Source organism: Gnatocerus cornutus, chromosome 6 (genome assembly GCF_029298725.1).
Source record: "Gnatocerus cornutus isolate USDA-ARS CGAHR chromosome 6, icGnaCorn1.1, whole genome shotgun sequence".
In the NCBI taxonomy this organism is placed as follows: domain Eukaryota; kingdom Metazoa; phylum Arthropoda; class Insecta; order Coleoptera; family Tenebrionidae; genus Gnatocerus; species Gnatocerus cornutus.
Window position 1 is genome coordinate 12,763,331 of NC_142238.1, and position 21,092 is coordinate 12,784,422.

The 21,092-nt window shown below is 34.7% G+C and overlaps 4 protein-coding genes across 7 annotated transcripts; 2 read left to right on the forward strand and 2 right to left on the reverse strand.

The window, feature by feature from the left end:
• The first annotated feature begins 96 nt into the window (after positions 1 to 96).
• Positions 97 to 4,607, forward strand: LOC148173085 (synaptic vesicle glycoprotein 2C-like). 2 transcript variants are annotated; one of them, XM_088039396.1, is made up of 6 exons: positions 97 to 203; positions 2,881 to 3,205; positions 3,252 to 3,776; positions 3,826 to 3,952; positions 4,002 to 4,422; positions 4,469 to 4,607. In XM_088039396.1, the coding sequence occupies exons 1-6, from the start codon at positions 134 to 136 to the stop codon at positions 4,528 to 4,530; spliced, it is 1,530 nt and encodes a 509-aa protein (XP_087895522.1). In that variant the 5' UTR covers positions 97 to 133; the 3' UTR covers positions 4,531 to 4,607. The 2 variants fall into 2 exon arrangements, with proteins under 2 accessions (XP_087895522.1, XP_087895521.1); XM_088039395.1 differs by lacking the exon at positions 97 to 203 and adding an exon at positions 1,520 to 1,635.
• LOC148173086 (putative peptidyl-tRNA hydrolase PTRHD1) lies at positions 4,548 to 6,547 on the reverse strand. Its single transcript, XM_088039398.1, has 3 exons — positions 6,389 to 6,547; positions 5,907 to 6,339; positions 4,548 to 4,964 (listed from the first exon to the last, which is right to left on the reverse strand). Exon 3 carries the CDS (start codon positions 4,957 to 4,959, stop codon positions 4,594 to 4,596), a length of 366 nt encoding a protein of 121 aa, XP_087895524.1. The 5' UTR covers positions 4,960 to 4,964; positions 5,907 to 6,339; positions 6,389 to 6,547; the 3' UTR covers positions 4,548 to 4,593.
• A 6-nt stretch (positions 6,548 to 6,553) lies between these two features.
• On the forward strand, positions 6,554 to 7,492 carry Grx3 (Glutaredoxin 3). Its single transcript, XM_088039397.1, has 3 exons — positions 6,554 to 6,765; positions 6,811 to 7,224; positions 7,272 to 7,492. Exons 1-3 carry the CDS (start codon positions 6,719 to 6,721, stop codon positions 7,447 to 7,449), a joined length of 639 nt encoding a protein of 212 aa, XP_087895523.1. The 5' UTR covers positions 6,554 to 6,718; the 3' UTR covers positions 7,450 to 7,492.
• Positions 7,493 to 7,550: 58 nt separating this feature from the next.
• Moe (moesin) lies at positions 7,551 to 19,600 on the reverse strand. Of its 3 annotated transcripts, XM_088039393.1 has the most exons (7): positions 19,430 to 19,600; positions 18,970 to 19,010; positions 14,288 to 14,467; positions 11,209 to 11,483; positions 9,727 to 9,957; positions 8,838 to 9,678; positions 7,551 to 8,691 (listed from the first exon to the last, which is right to left on the reverse strand). In XM_088039393.1, the coding sequence occupies exons 2-7, from the start codon at positions 18,979 to 18,981 to the stop codon at positions 8,527 to 8,529; spliced, it is 1,704 nt and encodes a 567-aa protein (XP_087895519.1). In that variant the 5' UTR covers positions 18,982 to 19,010; positions 19,430 to 19,600; the 3' UTR covers positions 7,551 to 8,526. The 3 variants fall into 3 exon arrangements, with proteins under 3 accessions (XP_087895519.1, XP_087895518.1, XP_087895517.1); XM_088039392.1 differs by lacking the exons at positions 18,970 to 19,010; positions 19,430 to 19,600 and adding an exon at positions 15,622 to 15,783; XM_088039391.1 differs by lacking the exons at positions 18,970 to 19,010; positions 19,430 to 19,600 and adding an exon at positions 14,516 to 14,629.
• Between the last annotated feature and the right edge of the window lie 1,492 nt (positions 19,601 to 21,092).

The following is a 21,092-nucleotide window of genomic DNA, read 5'->3' on the forward strand; positions in this document are numbered from 1 at the left end:
TAATATGTACTTTATTTAAATAAATTATAACATCTTCTTGTTTTTATTATGTTCGCTGTTTCAAGATAATAAATCTGATGAATTAAGTAACGTCAAAAAGTTATTTTGTTCAAGAGTGTGGTGGGTTAAAGTCATGGCTAAGTTAACTAAATCGGCTGATATGAAACGGAGTGTAACTTTTGATAATGCCATTTCTATGACAGGTAAATTTATTAAATGTTCAATCTTTAAAAGAAAATAAATTAGAAAAAGAAATTAGTAGACACTATTAGAATTAAATGTGGTCTGATACAGATCAAGGTTAGGAGACAATACTTTGATCTGCATAATACTGATAATAAAATTACTATGGGTCAAGTTTAATAACCGCATTTATTCACTTTTTAATCTTGAAAATTAAAACTCGTTTAATAAGCTTCAAATCCATTTTCATGTGATAATTAAACTTATATCTAATAGTTAAATTTGCATTTCAATTAATTAATTAGACCCATTCATACCTGGTTTCATACGTAATTTCTGCTGATACATATCAAATAATTATTGCGGTAATTCATGCATGCGCAAAAATGTTTGATATAGTTTTATGATGAAATCTTTTTACAAATAACACTAATGTAAGTAAATAAAGCATGCATGTTACAATGGTAATATTAATTTATTGTTGTTGCATTAGAATTTGTATCATCTCTAGGTTTTTGCTTATTGTGTCATTTTAAAAACGATGAAATCAAATACATATGTATCGATTATTTATCTATGTTCAAAATTGAGTGAAAATTTTGATTTACTTATAAATTCCTTAAATTGCCATAAGGGACATTCATCTCCGGCTTAAGTTAAGCTTATGCTGAGTAACTCTTCCTTGATCATGGAGACCATACAATCAGTTACATAAGTCTATCTTTTAATCATCTCCTAAAATTCCAGTTCAAAAAAATACCACTTTATTAAATTTACACTTATATTTCTTAAAACATTTAACTCCGCGGTAAACTAAAATACGTAGAACACTAAAATCCAGTATAAAGTAAATGTATTTTATTTCCATTTCTTTTCTCTACTTATTAAAGCATCATTTTCAAAAACATTTTTGTGTGTTTTTTCCTAATTTGGATTTTAAATACTTTTTTTAAACCACGTTGCTATGGAAACAAAGTAATTAACGCATTCGTAGTGCCGAAATGGTCTAATTAAGGCATTCAAAACGAATGGGGAAATAATTCTGTCACAACAGCAACTTAAGAAAAACAGTATAAAAATTCGTTCATAAGGCTATTATGGCACTCATCCTTTATAAAATTCGCGGAGTTGGGTTCGTCCTTTAAAATTTATCTTATGAAACTCGGTGTTTTAATTTACTATTTTCGCATTGATTCCTTGGGACAAGTGCACCGAACACATGTCTTATGAAACTTGTGCTTTAATATTCGATACATATCGAAACAAATAATAACATCTTGTTTTTATTATGTCGCTGTTACAAGATAATAAGTAATCTGATAAATTAAGTAACGTCCAAAAAGTTACTTTGTCCAAGACAGTGTTCAGTGGAAGTCATGGCTAATGATAAGTTAACGAAACCAATTGAGATGAAACGAAGTGTAACTTTTGATAATGCTGTTTCTATGACAGGTAAATTAATTATTTTACTATTTTACACTCATTTAAATTATATAAAATTGAAATAAAAACATTCGTAGATTCATTTGAAGGTGGTCAGGTACAGAAAAAGTAACACTTTTATCTGCTGTAATGGTTGATACTAATCACTCTGTATTTATTTTTTTTAATTAATTGTATGTTGATGTCGAAGATACTAAATTGTCCGAGAGAATCAGAAAACATTTTCCACTTAAGAAGAAAAAATTCTTTCGCATGCATTAATTTTTCCAAGTTCGCACAAACGTCAAGTCATGACATTTTATTAAAAATAGCCACAAATAAGGTATCAATAATGCACTTTTTTCCAATTTTAACTAATAAAATCCTATTTTTAGATAATAAATTTAATTATTAAAACAATACTTTGATGGAACAAATGAATAAAATGTTTGCAGCAACATTTTATTCACTTGGTTTTGACAACGCGAATAAAAAAATAAAATATTAAAATTTGCACTACCATTGAAATTTGCGTTATTGGGGATGGGTTGTTTGAGAAATACTTGATTCTTCACGCAAATTCTGCAATTTACTGATTTACGGTCTGAAAGTGTGTTTGGAATGAAAAATAACCAAAGAAAATTGGAAAAAAAATTGTATGCTACACGTGAATAAACAAATTTTATCTACTCAAAAACATTGTCGTACTCGATTTCACCTCGTGCGCTAAATTGTTTTTTCGTGAATAAATTCGTCTTTATTCACTTTTACCAAAAATAGCTTTTTTACCCGAATTAATATCATATGAAAACGTCCTACATATTTTCCGTGTAAAATAGCTTCTGAATGTTGTTGTTTTGTTGTCAAAAGGGCACTTTGAAAGTTGGCAATTGATTTGGTCAATTGATTAGACGGTTATATCAGGTTGCATACATAGTTTTTGCTGATATCTATCAAATAATTCCATTCAGTCATACAAGTGGAATAATTGGTGTTTGATATGGCTTTATGATGAAATCTTTTTATAAATAACACTAATTTGAGTAAACATCTCTGCAATGTTACCATGGTAATATTTAATTATTATTGCAGTAGTACTTGATCTTCATATCAATGGGATGACTTTTTTTGCAACACATGCACATGTTTACTCTGTATTATCCGGGAAAACAAGAAGGAATAACTATTAATGCTATAAAATGGTTACATTTACAAAAAACGTTTTAATTTTGAACCGAATTCACTAGTAACGTAAATTCAAAAATTTTCTTCCAGGATATGGCGTTTTCAACATCTTAGTTTTATTAACAGCCGGTGGTGGGCTCATGTGCGTCATAATCGAAACAATGTGCATGATGTTTATAATACCTGCAGCCCAATGCGACCTAGATCTAACCCTCTCCAAAAAAGGGCTTCTATCTTCAGTTAGCTACTTCGGTATAATGGCAAGCTCGTACCTCTGGGGCTACTTAGCAGACACCAGAGGCCGCAAACCAGTCCTTGTAATAAGCCTCTCAGTAAGTTGTATCACAACACTGATTTGTAGTCTGGTTCCTTGGGACTGGCTTTTCATTCTTCTTCGTTTTATCAACGGATTTTTGTATGTAACAAACTAACGCAACCAAACAATTAAAATCTGCTTTTAGCATTGGTGGTGCGTCTTCAGGTGTTTACGTCTACTCCGGTGAATTCCATGACAATCAGCGACGCCCAAAAATTATTTCATGGATGTGCACATTCGTAGCTTTCGGTAATATTTATCTACCAGGACTCGCTTGGATGGTACTACCGGAACAATGGAAAGTTGATATTCCTCTTCTTGCGATAATGTTCCGGCCGTGGAGGCTGCTTCTTATTCTTTATACTCTACCTTGTTTACTGTGTGCTGTCGTTATGTGTTATCTACCAGAGAGTCCAAAATTTTTACTGTCACAAGGACGACAAGAAGAGGCATTAGCTATTTTAAGAAAAATGTTTGTAATCAATACAAGACAACCCGTGGAAAAATACGAAGTGGATGAAATCATTTGGGACGATCTTAGCATAGAACAGGATAAGAAAAAAACGGGGATGTTGCAAACTATGTGGAGGCAAACAGCGCCGCTGTTTAAGGGCGATCTTCTGTGGAAAACCATCATGATGTGCTACATCCAATTCGGTGTATTTGCATCGTAAGATTAATGAAGCCGCTTTGAATTATCCCTAATAGATTTTTTTTAGAAACTCGGGAGTTTTTATGTGGTATCCTGAGATTTTAAACAGGATGTCTCTCTACGTCACGGAAAAGTCTAGCAGTGAAGTTTCTCTTTGCGATGCGGTTCAATATGAAGACGAGACAGACTTTGGAGTATGGTAATCCCGTGTTATCACATTTTAAACTAACAAATTTTTTGTAGGTCTCCGGTAAAACCTGCAAAGACGAAGTTAAAACGCAAGTCTTCTTGATAGCTCTGATTATGGGCGTATGTTACGTTGCCATTTACATAGTGATGGGCTGCATTATAAATTTCATAGGCAAGAAGAAGTTAATGATCGGATTTGTAACCATAACCACCATCAGTGGAGTGGCTTCGCAGTATTTTTACGGATACGAATTAATCCAAATTTTGGTCGGAATTTTCCTACTTGGAGGAGCGGCTATAAGTGTCGCCAACGCCATAGCTGTGGATTTGTTCCCGACGCAAGTTAGAGGAATGGCTCTTGCGTTTTCAATGATGTTTGGAAGAGTAGGAGCTATGACTGGAACAAATGTGACAGGGCCACTACTCTTCAATTACTGCAGCTACTTATTTTACGTGGTAGCGGCCGAACATTTAGGTAAGTCTCAATAGAACCAAAGTAGCGTTTTAATCGTACTTTTCAGTTTTAATCATCGTTGTTTTTCTACTGCCGACAGCGCAACGTTTACCAAAATTAACCGTGTAAACACTACAAACACTAGGTAAATGAATAACAAGTTTTATTTATTAAGTGTAACAATAAAGCAATTCACGTCTTAAAAAGTTTAAATTTTTTAAAAAACTTCTGAACTTCGTCCTTTGGATATGGTTTCACCACTAGACACGTGGGTATATTTTCTGGTTGCTCAATCCAGAGTTTATGGTCTATGTGATTCTCAGTCAGAGAATCTTTGAGATTAGTTAGACTACTTTCATCAGGCGCTGCTAGAACAACTTTGTGCATGTTGTCTAAATCTTTGAGGTAGTTTTGAACATGTTCGTCGTCGTGGAAGAGATGTGTGACGGCGGTGACGGCGTGGCAGGCTTGGGCTATTAAAGCTCCAACAGGCCAGCCTAGGTCTTTTATAAGATCTGCTCTGACGACTATGTATTGGACCAATCTTGGGCTACTCATGACGGCTAGAAGTATTAAAAAAAAAGCTTAAATTATTTAATTTTTTGTAATTGGGCGTAGTTATACAGAAAACATCCAACCCACATTGACATAGTTTTGAGATAAGCGACCTTAAAGATTTGAAAATATTTTTTTAAGTTTCAAAGAGTAATGAACAAGTGAAGTGAAATTTTTTTGCAATATAAATAAAAACGTTTTTAACGCATTTGGAATTTATTAATTGTTATAATAAATTAACAATAAAAACCACAGCAGAGAAATCTTATAAACCCCAATTTAAAAATCTAAAGTTTGGACGTTGTAACCGTCAACATCTTCGACAGAAGTACTTTCTTTAAGACGGTTTAGAATGAAAGGTAATCAAATGAAAAATGTTTTTGTAATCTTTTCAAAAGTATAAATAGTCACGAATTGCTCATTTGATCCTTTGGACCGTAAACACAATGGAGCATGTGGGTTGAATATTTTAAATTGTTTAAATTATAGCTTTAAGAGTTAGGCTACTAGTTGACTCTTTATAATCAAGAAATATGTATTAGTAAAGTACATCAAAAATCTCAGTTCATTTTTGGGAATTTTGTGGGTTGGATCGTTTCTGCATAACTACACCCAATTATAAGTTGGATTGAGAGTCAGAAAATAAGGAGAGACAGCTGCAATGGTCTAGACACGAGTGTAAAACAAGAAAATCGTTCTCCAATTGTTTAAATGGTATAAGACAAGGCTCGTGCCGGAGCAATAAATAAAATGCATGATTGTTGACAGCTGTCACAATGCAGCCACTGAAGCTGTCATTAAATATAACCTAACATTTACCGAAAAAGCGCATTTCTTTTGAATAAAACAGAATTATATTTATCTGTTATTAGGGAAATGTTCTAAATGGATTGTAATTCACTTTGTGTCCATTGTTTTCCACTTTTACCGGTTTATTAATTAAAACTCACCTTTCTACAGGTTTAAGTTGGTAACATAAAAATTACTAAATTTCGAGCAATGTTGTGCTTCATTGAAAAAAAGAACTCATAACTTTCGCTAGATCAAACTCCGGTGCCCAGTCCCTTGGAATTCAAATTATGGAGAATCGACTGTCGATACAGTCGCGCTCAAATCATTTTATTAACATTTTTAAGATGTAAGTCTATGCATTACTGTGAATTTGAAATGCAATTTTTATTCAATTTTTGGCCAAAGTGAAAGTAATTATGAAATTCATGAAGGGTGCTTTAAAGTTAAATGACTTTTTTGACCTCGAAAACAATTTGGGCGCAACTGTAGATTTATTTAGCTCAGCCTCCACAGTAATCCTTTCCGAACGTCTTCTGAAAAAAAATGCTTATAATAAACGCGACTTCTACTAAAGATTTCGTTCTTTGTATTCTAAAAACAGATTTTTAACAAAAAAAACTTTTTGCGGTGGAAAACTTACTTCACAGTTACAACAAAAGTTTCTTCAATATTTATTTCTTTCTTGTTGTTATTTCAACGCTATTTTCCCCTAAAATTAATTTTGAAAATCAAACTTTTTCAAACGAATGACCACTAAACAGTACCAACAATATCAAGTCGATAACAACCCTAGAAAGAACTAAAATTACTAGTGCTTTTACTGAGGTTCGGAAGGTACTCCTACATTTGAAACCTAACCTAAAAATCATCGGGTTTCCGAAATTTGTTAAAACCAAAGAAAAACTTACTTTTAAGCTTGTAAATTTCATCACTACGTAAAGGCACGACCAATTTCCACGTTTAGCCAAAAATGCCAACTCTACTATCCGATTTAGCGGCGTTTAACACCTCAACCAAGTAAGTCACGGTCACATTTAATCTCTTATTTAATAAAATTTATAGATCTGCAGATTTGAGCGTAATCCACTTTGCCGCCGATTGGGCAGAACAATGTGTTCAAGTTAACGACGTTCTAAATGCTCTATCAAAACGCCCTGAATATTCAAAAGTTCACTTTTATAAATGCCAGGCTGAGGATCTTTCTGAGGTCTCTTTAAAACATAAAATAGAAGCAGTACCTACAGTACTGTTATTCCGGTCTGGGAAAGTTATTGATAGGATAGATGGAGCTGATCCTGCCAAAATCACAGAGAAAGTAAAAGAGCATAGTCATGCTAGTAGGAATGAAGAACCTCTTGAGGAACGACTGAAAAAGCTAATTAATCAAGCTCCAATCATGCTCTTTATGAAAGGGGATCGGAATACACCCCGGTGTGGGTTCAGTAGGCAAATGATTCAAATTCTGAATGATGCTGGGTAAGATTTGATGGTGTTTTCACAAGTTGCTAATTATGTAATTGTAGGGCTGCTTATGAGACTTTTGATATTTTGAGCGATGAGGAGGTGCGCCAAGGGTTGAAGACATATTCAGATTGGCCCACGTACCCCCAGTTATACGTCAAAGGTGAACTACTTGGGGGGTTAGATATTGTGAAAGAAATGTTGGCTGGAGGGGAGCTAGCAGCTGCCTTATCAGTGTAATTACTTCACTATTACTGCGCTTATCAATAAATAATACATATTATTTTTGTTTTTTGTTGATTTCCTTGTTGAAAATGGGGAGGGTAATAAAAATGAAGATGTTCCAAATAATATTTATTAATTATACTAATAGTACATAACTCAAACTAAGAAGAATACAAATGTTAAAAGACTACCAGTGTGTAGTTTCAAGATGTACAATATACAAGATAAATATAGTGTAAATGTAAAATAAAATAATCGGCTTTTAACATCTGCAAATTTTCGTGAATTGATACTTTAAATATAAATAATAAATGTAATAATATTTAAATGGGGATTAGTGAACATTCTTTCTAGATACCATTTTTAAAATGGATTTCCTTTCCCAGACTGATGAATACTACAGTGTAAATATCATCCAAACCTACCTAAAAGGCATCTTGGTCTTTAAAACAAATGTTATGTACATATTATTTCACGTTACGATATGTATCGCAAAATTAAGTATTGTAGAAAAAATATGTAAAACGCTCTTTTAATAACCATGATAAAAAAATACAGTAAGTAGAAAAAACGAATTGTATAACTTTTATATACACAGTAAGGAAGCACCAGGCCAATAAAAAGTGCAGTTTTTGACGATGTTATATCACGGTAGCATCGAAAATCAATCAATTCAGATACTTAAAACAAAATAGGATTAATTGTTTTGTGTAGCCCGTTAACCAAATGGCACTAAAATTAGAAGAAACTACCATTACTTGGAATGCGTTTAGCAATGTTATTACTAAAAGTTGTGAACGAAATGAATAGTTGTGAATATTAAACAGATCTGTAGCTTTTTCGATCATATATCATATTATCACAATTCTAACTAACAAAAATTATTTTCAACAGACAAATCAAACAAGAACCATCAAAATATTGGAACTAAGATTTTAAAACTCTTAAGGCCACTTAAATGAGCACTTCTTATCTTACAGAAGGAAAACCAAAACTTAAATTTAATAACATGATCTCTCATATTGAGCATTGAAAGGTTGTTTAATAATAATTGTGGAATTTTGATTTATGTTAGTGGAGAAACTGACTGATTTACATGTTTTCAAATTGGTCCACGCGACGTTTGGTGTTACCCTTACGTATTTCACGAAGAGTCTTATATTTGTCTCTTCCTTGACGAACGTTTTCTCGGTGGATTTTATCCATGGCAGTTTCTTTAGTTTCGTCTCGAGATTGAGCGAGATCTTTCTTCAAAGCCTGAAAACCACAAAGTTTACAATAACCCACGTAACTAATCACTTACAAACTTGGAGAATAACTCGAAAACAAATAAACGATAAGAAAGACAATAGAATCGTAAACCCAAATGACTGTTAACATTGAGAACAATACAAATTACTCACCAATAACTGGTCGTGCAGACGTTCGTTACGTTCAGCTAGCGTACGTCTGTCTTCAACAGGATCGATGATATTCTCGTCGGTTGCAAGATCCTTGCTAACATCACCATTGACCAATTCATCATCGTCATCATGATTGTTTTCTTCCAAATGTCCTTTGGTGGCATTAGCCATTTGTTGTTGTTTAATTTCTTCTTCTTTGCGGCGTGCCGCTTCAACTTCCTCTTGTAGACGCTTGGTCTCACTATCCTTGGCCTCTACTTCTTCTTGAATTCTCTGCACTTCCATTTGTTTGGCTCGGATCTCGTCCTCCAACTTCTGGCGTTCCGCAGCTTCCAAATTCTTACTTTCTTCCAAACGCTCCATCATCTGTTGCAACTCGTTCTGTCGCTTCTCCAGTTCTTCTTTGGCGGCTTGCAACTGCTTCAATTGCTCCTCCAGACGTCTGATCATCTCTTGTGCTTCCACAAGATTAGCTTGACTACGTTCCATTTCTTCTTGCATTGCTTTGATTCTATCTTCATACTCTTGTTGCTTCTTCTCCGCACGTTCACGTGCTGCTATCTCGAGTTGTAATTTTTCTCTCTGCTGTTGTTTGGCCAACTTTTCTTCTCTAGCCTGCGCTTTCATCTGCTGCACATCGATAGTATCTGGCTTTCGACGTCTCATGTATAACTCGTGATTACCCATGCACAGAGATAAAATTCGTTTGTTTATTCGAACGCGAGGCGCGAAAAATACGAAATCGGGCGCTTTCTTATCGATCGGTTTTATGATGAATTTGCGGTCGTTGAACGAAATGTTGCGGATTTCAGACCATGGGAAACCAATCTTCGGGGTCAATCTAAAGAAGACATTTTAACAAATCACAATAAAACGGAGTTTTATTTACCTGTCGTCTTTTTCGTAGATGTTCAAACCAAGAGCATCCACACCTAGGTACAACTCAGTGCCTTTTTTGTTACGAATTTCGAAGTAGTTTACGCCGTACATTTCCAAATCTTGGGCGATCTTCAAGTACTCCATCATGGTATCTTCACGAAGCATCCCGCGGTGCTCCTTCCACCAGGTCATGATGCTGTGCTCCCATTCTTCTTTGGACATCTTGTGTTGATCCATAACTCTGCAAATTGCAGGCAAAAAGAAATGAAATTTCGTCGGATTAGGAGAAAGAACGAATATATTTTAAATTGCTTCCCATTTAAAACAAACAAAATCTGAGCGCGGATGATTCTGATGTAAATACGAGCAATGTAAATTAAACAGAGCACAAATCCTGTAGAAAATGACACGCCGATGATCGTAAAAACGGCAAAATCGCCCAGGATTAGTGATTTTTTGCTCAGCAATGCGATTGTTATCATATATTGAGCTATTTCCTGTTAAAAAAACAGCTCATATTCCATTCCATTATCCAAGTTACTCTGTAATAGTAAAATAAAACAAAAGATCGTTTAGCTCAAGGTACTTGGAATAATTACATTTTCTTTTTAGTTTTTTAATCATTGCAAAATGGGTTGTAAAAAAGGTTCATTCAAAGATAAGAACAATGAAAGTTTTGCAGTATTTGTGGAGGACTGTTCTTAACATAAGAAGTGACCCGAGAAGACAAAAATTGGTTGAAAATAAACGGCGCCCCAGTAAAACGCGGAAGTGTCTGTTACGCCAGTGATTGCTTATTAAACGTCAATCATTTTGTTAACAATGTTCCTGTACATTGTGTAATATAATCGTAGTTATTTTATCAATGCTTAATTACACACATCTCATTTATTCCAAGTCATGCAAGGAGTTAAAAACCACACAGGTTGTTAGTTCAAAGTTAAGACATGGAAATTATTTTTGGCAATACTCTCTCGTGGAATTTATTGTTTTAACAAATATACGTTAGGTGCAATCAAGTTTCCACCCAAAGCATACCTATAACTGATCGCTGAAGTCATACTGTTGACAGAAAAAATAAAATTTTATTAACCAGTTCAAGTACACAATGCCTACAAAGAAAAATCTCAACGCGACATTCCTGCAAGCTATGTTAATGACTTTATCAGTGTGTTTAAAGTAGATAAGTTTTATAAGCTCCTTGAATCTGTTTGAACTTGACTATATATAGCATTTCCATATTTAAGTCTTCAAACTGAGTCACGACCATTTAAGACAAAAAGTGGTACAGATGCCAGATTATTATTTATATCATTGCTGTTAATGTTGCAAGCCCTAAGATACCGTCAGCTACATACTTTCTACAAGGTAGTTAAATTAACATTCTTAAAAATCTGATTTGCAAGCGTACGAACTTGAACAACGTGACGTAACATCAATGATTTATTCGTCACATAGTGAAGATTCCACAATTAACGATTATCATAATTACCTTTGGGGTAAAAGTCTGTCATTGGCGAGAAATCCTGGCGTATGTAGACCCTTATTATAATCTCCATGTCTTGCCTGCACAGCGTAAGAAGCTAAAAGGACGGATGTTTCAGGCGGGCAATAAATCTCATCGGACAAGATAGAATTTTTAACTTGCAAATAAAATAAGCGCAAAGTGATATCTTGGATAAGTTCTTCGGCGACATCTTCGGGGTAGAATTTGGCACGGAACTTGAACTGAAGCGGATTTTCCTTTTTCACATCTTGGCTCATTACCTAAAAAACAAACTTCATCAATTTAAATTGAAGAAATATAAACAGTGAATCATCAATTCAACGCTTGCTTTCAAGGTGCATGGATGCAGCAGTTCAAGGATGGAAACGTGTTTTAAGTCAGATTCACTGTTACATAAAATAATTGTAATTAATAGGAGAGCGCGATTGGGAAATAATTACTTTAACAACGCTAATTTTTCCGTGAATTAATGAAAAATTGTCGATGAAGTGTTACGCAATTTAGCATTATCGTCGTTTCAGAATCAGCCTTGTCAGTTTTACCTTGTGGATTAGCCATTATTCCAATTTGTACAATTTCCACGTTGCCAATTTTATTTCTTCGTGGTAAAAATTTACGATTTACGTAACTTTGGATTAAATATTCCCGGTAAGTAGTACCACGGTAGAGATTGACCTACTCGAAGAATTCTGTTACAGTGAATGTATATACTTATTGAAGATGACTTTCCAGTGGCCTTGTAAAAGTAAAACTTGTAATTCCTCGATTTCCGCCACGTTTGACTATTTAGAAAATTTATTTACACGGGGAGTCAGTAACCTGAATGAGCCTACTGTTATCATATGCGAGAAACTATTGAGAAACACAATAGTCGAGTTATTCTTTGCATTCTCTGTGACATTCCAGTCGCACCTTTCAGAATTTTACTCATTTCATTACTGTGAAAAAATTGCGATTCGAATGCATAACGGGAACTTTTAACTCTAATTTGGAAGTACTTTGAAATAGAAGTTAACAGAAAGAGTGCAGCTCTCGGTTACGGTAAACAAGGACAAAGGTGGACTACGATTTCCGTTAATTTTTCCCCGATGCATCCGGTCAGTGATTGTCCACCCAAATTAGAAAATGTTACGAGGCGCTTCACAAAAAATCTTAGGTACTATAAAAGATTAATGGAATTGGGACGTAACCGCTAATCATATTTCTTGTTTTTCCACTCCTTAAAGAACCACATAATTAGCGTGCCGGCATTTTATCTGCAACGAGACGCCTTTATGTTCATCCAGACTATTCATATTTCACGTTCTCAAAGTCATTGATTGTACACTGTCCGAACTTCCGTTCCGGTCTGCTACTGACGTAAATTGGGGCAATGTGTCACAAATTTCACGGAATTGTAGTGTGTGTTTCGGTTATTTTACAACCAAACAATCTGATCGGTTACGCCCCTATTTCAAAATGTATTTTTGGTGCACTCGATATGTTGACGTGGGCTCACATCCGCGACTAAATTTAGTTCAGGAAATTATGATTAACTGCGAATTGAAAACTGTTGACTGTTATCTATTTTGCGGATACTTACCAACTCGGTATCATCGTCATCTTCGACATTTAAACGAGGTAACGATGCGGAATATAAATTTTTTATGTGTTTGAGGCAGTCAACACTTCGTTTAAATATCGATTCCTGCTGCATGGGCATTAACAAATCATCATTAACATCTCATTGAACTCTGCCGAAACTAGCGGGATTTCTAAGATTTTATACACTGCCGAGTGCTAATGTAAAAGACTATATTTCTATGACTAGTGTATCTCAAGCTACGACTGGATTCTTCGTTGATCTTCAAATTCTACACACATCTTAATGTCATTAATTAATGTTAAGTTACTGTACAGCTCCGATCGGAAATTCCTTTTACTCAGACTACTTTCTACTCGTAATAAAATCAATAAAACTGAGTACATGACAAATACGATTTTACATTACAAAAAACTGTTTACAAAGTCCTTCAACTGTTATGGCGAAGACAACTAGTATGTCGGCGGTCTCACCATGACCCATACCTGGTTCAACTTTATGAAGAATGATGGTTTTATTGGCATTGACACTTATTCATACAATATAAGTCATTAAAATAAAAGTTACACACAATTTCCACTCGAGTCAATAAGCTTTTCCCACTAAATAGTGTTATTATGGGCCATTAAAAGGCAAAAACAAACAGAATCATTTAGAGCAGTTACCAAATTTCTGAATCATACAGGTTTATGACTTAAATCCTCAACTATTCATTCTAAATGCCATGACTAACCGTATTAATTAAATTTTCTGAAAATTTGATACATAAAGTAAACATTACGTTTATTTTGCTTTCGTGTTGGCACACAACAGGTGACCTTAAAGGTCGATCTACGCCTACAACAGGTGGCAAAATTTACCTCTGACATAATCAATTTAAAAATAACTAATTCTCGAACTTGAAAAATGAGTTTGTTTCAAGTACAACAGAGTTCTTATCGCGCTCTGGCGACGTTAGGTCAATTCTTGCAACTAAAGAAAAACAATGATTATATTAATTTATTGTTCCGATATGCTTCGACGTGGAACGAAATTTTCACATTTTTCCGGTTTTTTATCGTTTCCACGAACGAATTTCTCCAGTTAACCGTCACTGGATAGATTACATATTCAGATGTGAATCACGACTTTTGTTAACAATGACGCAATGTCTCCGACCACACTAAATTCGCAACCGCCATCGAGAGATAAAAAACTATTCAGTGACAACAAATTAAAGCAGACATCCGTACCAGCGAACAATAAAAGTGAGATCATCTTAAAGCTGCGTCGGAATAATTAGCAAAATCTTCGATTATCATACCTATAAAAGTACAATTGGAGGTGATAAAGTTATCGCATACCAAGAATATCAAACGCCTACTCTACAACGATAAAATATTTGACTATAATACGAGGTCTTACGCAATCAGAGCGTTCAGGGAAAAGGAGATTCCGCTATTACTATCTAGGGCTAAGCAGGTGCTTCGTTCCATTCCCTACCTTCTTGTATAGCTTAATCCACGTCAAATCTCCTTTCGAATCGGTGTATTGTAATCCGAAGAACCAAACTTCTCTCAATCCGATAGTTTTAACTACTTGATCGAAGAGTTGTTTTCCGGATGTTGTTTGTTGGATTGCGAACTCGAGTTCCGCATCCATGGTGGTCACCCTCACGTTCATCTAGAAAAAAAAAAAATCACTTTAGAGACACCCAAAATTGAAACATACTTTGCTCTCCGCGCAATACTTCTTTTTCAAAATATACATGTTTTTAGGCTTAAAAAGTTTCATCACAGAAGGCAAATACAACACAGACAAGAACTAAGGATATTGTGAAGTGTATCACATCATGTCTTGGAGTTATCACCACAAGAACACGTTTGCGTTATAATAACATTGTAATCAGTTCCAGAATAAACACAGCTAATTAACGATACCGATAAACATTTCCGAAGTTATATAAGAACATTTATGTTAGATATCAAAATATTTGCAACACTATTAGGTTGGTTGAAGCAGTGTTTTCATGTAAGTAGGTAATATTTTAATTGTTTAGTCTTCACGAAGCTTAACCTTCAATGCAAAAATGTTCCATATTTCCCCACGGTTAAACAACTCGTAATCAAAAATGTTCCCATTACGACATGACTTTGTTCCATACATCCATCACAGTTCCTGATAACATATCTCAACAGGTAAAATTGTTAATATAGTAACCAAATCCTACAAGTTAACTAAAATATTAACAACAATTACGTTTCCAATCCACTGATAAGCAAATATGCATAATTATTTATCGAGTATTTCGAATAAGCCTTGTACTGTGTGCTTTGGTTATTTTTTACATATCGAAATTACTGTTGGTTGACTAGCGCCTCACCAGTACTAATATACATAATTCTTTTACGTCACAAGGCCATCACAAAAATATTAGACGTGTGCTATCGTTATGAAAATTACAATTTACGAACATTATCAATTTTCATTTTGTCTGATGAGTCGACAATATCAATGCAATCCTAAAAGAGTAGATCCAAGGTGTCTTCAAAATATACCGGTGATGTAACTTGGATATCCTGTTGATCGTACTAGAAACCACAATTATCCGACAGAATGCAAAATTCACAGACAAGTTTCGTTGTGTTATTATAAGTGGGTGTAACTAATCATAATTAAAAATTATTATTTCTTATCTCAAGTCTACCGTGACTCATCTTGAGGCATAATTAGCCGTTGCATCAACGAGTACTCTAACCGTCGACTTCTCTACTTTAACCGTGCAAAGAACTGAAGGAAACGCAACTTATAATTAAAATAAACAGAAGAAGAATTACCAGTTTGCTGGAAACCATTTTGGGAAAAAAACACCCTCACAGTACTACTACACTAATCACAATCGCGGTACCACTCGACCAACTGGTAGAAAACGCCGATCCGCCGGTTCGACCGTTGAGTTTCAGGGTGAAACAAACCGTCAAATGAATGAATGCGCCAATGGTAGTATACGTAGACCATTCGAATTATGAATCAAGTGTGGGCATGAGCAAAGCGATAGAGGGGCAGATGTTGCCACAGCACCTGTTATATGATCACTTTTATTTTAAGCTGTCTGTAAACAGAATCGATCAATTGTTAGAAACATGTGAATTTTGACCGATGGTACTAATTTTGTCACAGAAACTAGAGTGTGGAGATTGATTTTACTGTCCGGTCCCAATGACATTTGGAGCAGTAAGTGATCTTTTCTTATTAGTAGATCAGATGTGGTGACCGCACTTTCCAAGGTATTCAAATCAGACACTGGTATTGATGTTCTAATTAATAACGATTAGTGGAACAATGCAATTGTGTATGCACGGTCATTTGGATGCAAATTTTGATCCGTGGCCACACACCGTAATTTTTATATGAGTCGGAAATTGCCGTTTCATCTTTTTAACTATACAGGAGACATTCCTGAGAAATAGGATTAAGACTGTCATCGAGATTCAAAACAATGAAAAAATCAAGTTTCTTTCATTCTTAGATGAATGGATAAGATGAGGTCGAGTGGTTTCCATACAAAACAAAATGACTACCTTGAATGCAACACTTTCAGTAGTCACAAATCTACTGTGTGAACTCGTATTGTTATTTGCAACTGCCGAATTACGTAACTGACATTTGTTGAATAAGTAGGAATGAAAAACAATGTGAACAAAAAGAAACAAAACAAACAAGTGCGATAGAAGTGGAACGTAAGATTTGGAGAGAATGCCAATCTGAGCATAAACCACGATATTATGAATGATCAATTATAACTTAAAGCAAATTCGAATATTTTCAGGAACGGTGATTGGAATACATCATAATCTTGAAGATCCGTCAGATTTTAGTTCATTGAAATATTTTCAATTATTATATCCAATTTATCGTCAATTTGAGAACACCTGCAGCATTCACTATTCACAGCATGAGCTGAAGCAAAGAATCGTCACGTCCGATAATTATATACAACAACGAAATTTTAATCGAATTGAAACGGGAAGTTTAAAACAGTCAGATATCCAGACGTAACAACCACTTAAAAGCACCAAATGCTAATGAAAATTATCTTCAAAATAGTAGATAAAACGACAGTTATATGAAATCTCGCAATTTATCTTTCAAGTGGTGCAGTAAAAAATCAAAGCAAGTCTGGATGTGTGGATCTAATACAACATTACATGAAAAGTCCAGACGTTTCGTGAAATAACGACTGCTTCGCCTCATAAAGTTGATTATAGTCCGAAGTTCGAATCTCATTTATGTCTTGAAATTATTGCTAGGTATTAATTTAACAGTATTTTTAGAGTTATTGAGCGCACATTTTAAACATGCATGCACTGTATCGACAATATCGGACGGGCAGAACTGGGCACTGAATTTTTGAAAGCACACAAAAATCCGAGACTTCTTCACTGGTGCCGACAACACAATCCCTTTATTTGAACAAACGTCTACACCAACAGCACTAAAACGTCCGCCCTATGTAAATAACCCAATTTCAACATTTTTAATATAAAGTTATGTGGGTAGAAGACTTTGATTATTATTTATGAACTGTAACCTTCACTAAACAAAATCAGGAAAGTCCAGGACAAATATTTTTTACAAGAAATTCCTCAAGTTATCTTTTATCAGGTGAAATTCAAATATGAGGAGTTTTCTGTCTATTTAAATGCTATCTGCTAGATAACACTTTAGATGTCCGTGCTAATCTTAATCTGAGTTGCTAATCCACGAAGACAACTTTTCATCTCGCGAAAGTAAAAGTTCAGGTTTTGTCAGTTTTACTGATTTTTTGCTTATTTCTGGGATATTTTCCTTGCTTCTGAAGGAAGAAATGCACAGGCAAATAATAAAAGTGCATTGTCCTGATAAGCCCAAAACCACCGATTAGCAATGAATCGTCCTTCTAATCATCTAATCTATAATTTTATTTAATAGATTTGCTTGTTCGATGTGAGAACAATTATGTCATTATACGTATCGAGATAACGGACAAATACCTTAGATAAGGAGTATTAAATTCATTGTTTTTTTCACGATTTCTAATTCTAATATAGTTCGTCAAATATACGATAAGGTACCAAATAATGGTATCAACAATAGATGTTGCACGACTACACAAAAAGTAAAAAAACAACGGTTTTTGCTAATTTTATTATGAAAAAAACATGCGTATCAAAAGGAATGATCATCCAAAGGCCATTTTTTGCATTCCTTGATAACGAATTTCTCTACTTTTGTTGCTTCATTCCGTTCTAATGGTCATACTCTTATTTTACCAAGAAAGGAAGACGTAGACAATAGAAAGTAGCCCACAGCTTACAAATGGGGAGATTTTGAGACAGGATAACTTAACCAGAGGTTTGCAATTTTTATGGATGCAGATTTGTCAGGCTTTTTAGTACAATGGAACTACGACAATAAACCGAACTCAGTGTTCAAAAATAAGTCAGAATATAACAAAGAGACGGGCAAGTAACTCAAGAATGAGCTTATCTTAGTTTACAGTCGTTAATTACAGGACCTAATGGGCCAGAAATTATGAAATTAATTAGGCGAATTCGGCCTCAAAGAAATTCCTCCGATGACAACGGTATTAGTGTTATCAAAGAAAAATGAATTTATTCGTTGCTCGTATATCCTCCAGTCACGATTCCACCTTGCAGCTCCTGCATCGAAAGTTACTTCAAAGATGAGATCATTTTACCTCAGAAAATTACTCATTTGAGCGTAATAAAAAAAACATTGAATTCCTTACAAGGTGACACTTTGCCAGTGAAAATTTTGAAGCCCCAAAACCTCTATCCATTCATCAACCCAAATGTGACCTCACCCCACATTCCAAAAGTAGAATTAATGAAAAAAAAAACAATGCACGCGATATGGTTTCACCCATGTATAAAATGGCGTAAAAATACAAACCCATAAAATACCATGACTCACTTCATTAGGATCGTTAAAAGCATGTTATGTGAGGGCAAAATGACGAACATTATTGAAAATGGCAAATTGAATCGATTTAAAGATAGGTTGACAGAGAAAAGAAACTTTCACAACCATTACCAATCAACAGGTGTTTTTACCGTGTGGTGCGTCGACATGGAATTACCGATTAGCATTTAAATAAATACGAAAATTATGGGAATACTTACTGATTTAGGCATGATTGCAGTCTTGTCTAGAACCAGAAAACCTGAAACAACGAGAACCGAGTTACAAAAAACTGGAACTATCTGTGGTGCTAAGTAAAAATGACGTGTTTTAACACCCAGAAAGTGGACTTTACCGCACCATCTTCTATGCAAATGTTGATTAAATTTACATAGATCATGGTACGCCACCTGACTCATTGAAAGAACTCTTATTGAGGAATGTGGAGTGTTTTGTTGGCTCCACATGTCCTAATTAAATTACCACATCACACTCCTCAAGATGTGTCCATTTCTGGCTGAATTTCACAAGAAAAGCATGAAAATTTCAGGGTAAAACTGCAAAAACAATAGTTACAGGTCAGCATTTGAGCAAAGCAGTACCGGTACTTGTTTGTAGCAGTGATGTTGCAGCAGCGTCTTTGTAAACGTTGACATTTATTCCCAACAAGTTGGTACTTACAAAAAATTGGATTTTCCTAAGGTTAACACACTTGTTGCCACCACATTAAGTAGCACACGCGGTTTTTTAATGGGCACACACCCTTCCACACACGAGACGACAACTTATCGTAAAACAAATTGTCAAGAATCAGCTAAATTATTCATTGTTTAGTTCAGCAGTTTTGCCACCAGAGCGACAAACTGGAACACTAGCGACATCTTCACGAAGTTAGGGAAAGCTGCAGTCACGAGGTTGCAGAAGATGCACGGCACCGCCAAATTTGCAGTTTGAAAAACTTTAATTGTTGCAGGAAGGCAGTTGGAAGAGGCCGCATTTGTAGCAGCTTTTCGGTTCCAACTAGTTTAGCCAGAACCGGCCTAAAATTCTGTTTTTTAGAAAGAAATTTTCAGTTTTTGTGTTTTTTGGCATGTTGATACAGTAGACTCTCGATAATTTGAAGTTTTTTTCCAGTCCCCTAGATTTTTCTCGATAAATTGAAAAATTTCAATGGATTTTGGTCCACTCGTTAATTTGAAATAAAATTAAGAACTTCCTATAATTTGAATTTTTCCCTCCCGAACTCTCGTTAATTTTATTAAGTTCCTCGCGTGGGCACACAAGAAATCAATCTTAAATATTCTAATGCAGCTTTAAAATCAGATTTTACAGTTGGTTTAGGTTGCAAGTGTCCACTCTGACAGTTATTTTTTTGACATGGTTGTCCCCTGGAGACATTTGTCAATTTTGACATGAAAACTGAAATAAAATGAAAACATCAAAATTAAGTTATTAATTAGTGCGAGCCTTTAAACCTGTTCCAAGTGAAGTTCAATTTCCCTCAGATGGGACTGCTGTTTAAAAACGGTAACAAACAAATTGAATTTCGATTACATTGACAGAACTTCCACGATCGTCTTTTGTACCCCAAATCCCACCACCACCAATGCACATTTGTAACAGGAACGAGTTACACGATGAAAATTTTAAAACTGATGACCTTGGGTGGACATTTACAATTAAACCGACTGTATGTACATTTTTTTTATTCTTTTAATAAAGGGTTCTTCGAAGTTTCGTTGTAGCTTAAATCTGTTTCACCAGAAGAATTCATAGCTTATAAAACATAAGTTTTACGATATTTCTTCAAATTCGAGTTAGTGGATTTAACACTCTTTTCTCTGATTGGTTTGTTTATTCCGACTATTGTCTGTTTGTCTTTAAACTCTCGTTTATTTGATTTTTTTTTCTTTTCTTTCTCTCGATTATTTAAGTCACACTATACAGAATGTCCCAGAAGTCGTGACCCAGAGAAATTATAGAGGTAACAATTCTGAGCCAAAATTTCGAAACAAAAATTTTTTAGCTCAAAAAAATAATCGAGTTAAGACAAAAAAACGGTAGTCAATCCCGAAGAAAAACAGTATTTGAAACACATCTAACATTCATTGGTCAGATGAACATTACCCTTTCGTTGCTTAGGATATTTTACTCCATCTCTAGAATAAGCTTCCGGGATTGGTTTTTATTTTTTTATCATTTCTCGAATACTATTGAACTTAATCAATTTTTGTTTTAAAATTTACCATCAGTACTGCTGTTGGCACCCTCGCTTACTCTATGGGTCACGAGTTCTGGAACAGCCTGTATTTTATTTAAACTCTCCATAATTTGAGCTTTTTGC

Excerpts from the sequence above, each read along its gene's own strand:
- LOC148173085 (XM_088039395.1), top strand. The coding sequence starts at position 1,560 with ATGGCTAATGATAAGTTAACGAAACCAATTGAGATGAAACGAAGTGTA. Across the intron at positions 3,206-3,251 it reads CGTTTTATCAACGGATTTTT|CATTGGTGGTGCGTCTTCAG; the intron begins GTATGTAACAAA and ends ATCTGCTTTTAG. Across the intron at positions 3,777-3,825 it reads CAATTCGGTGTATTTGCATC|AAACTCGGGAGTTTTTATGT; the intron begins GTAAGATTAATG and ends GATTTTTTTTAG.
- Moe (XM_088039391.1), bottom strand. The coding sequence starts at position 14,578 with ATGAAACTTTTTAAGCCTAAAAACATGTATATTTTGAAAAAGAAGTAT. Across the intron at positions 9,958-11,208 it reads GACAGACTTTTACCCCAAAG|AGTTATGGATCAACACAAGA; the intron begins GTAATTATGATA and ends TGCAATTTGCAG. Across the intron at positions 8,692-8,837 it reads GTCTGCACGACCAGTTATTG|GCTTTGAAGAAAGATCTCGC; the intron begins GTGAGTAATTTG and ends TGTGGTTTTCAG.
- Grx3 (XM_088039397.1), top strand. The coding sequence starts at position 6,719 with ATGCCAACTCTACTATCCGATTTAGCGGCGTTTAACACCTCAACCAA. Across the intron at positions 6,766-6,810 it reads GCGTTTAACACCTCAACCAA|ATCTGCAGATTTGAGCGTAA; the intron begins GTAAGTCACGGT and ends TAAAATTTATAG. Across the intron at positions 7,225-7,271 it reads CAAATTCTGAATGATGCTGG|GGCTGCTTATGAGACTTTTG; the intron begins GTAAGATTTGAT and ends ATGTAATTGTAG.
- LOC148173086 (XM_088039398.1), bottom strand. The coding sequence starts at position 4,959 with ATGAGTAGCCCAAGATTGGTCCAATACATAGTCGTCAGAGCAGATCTT.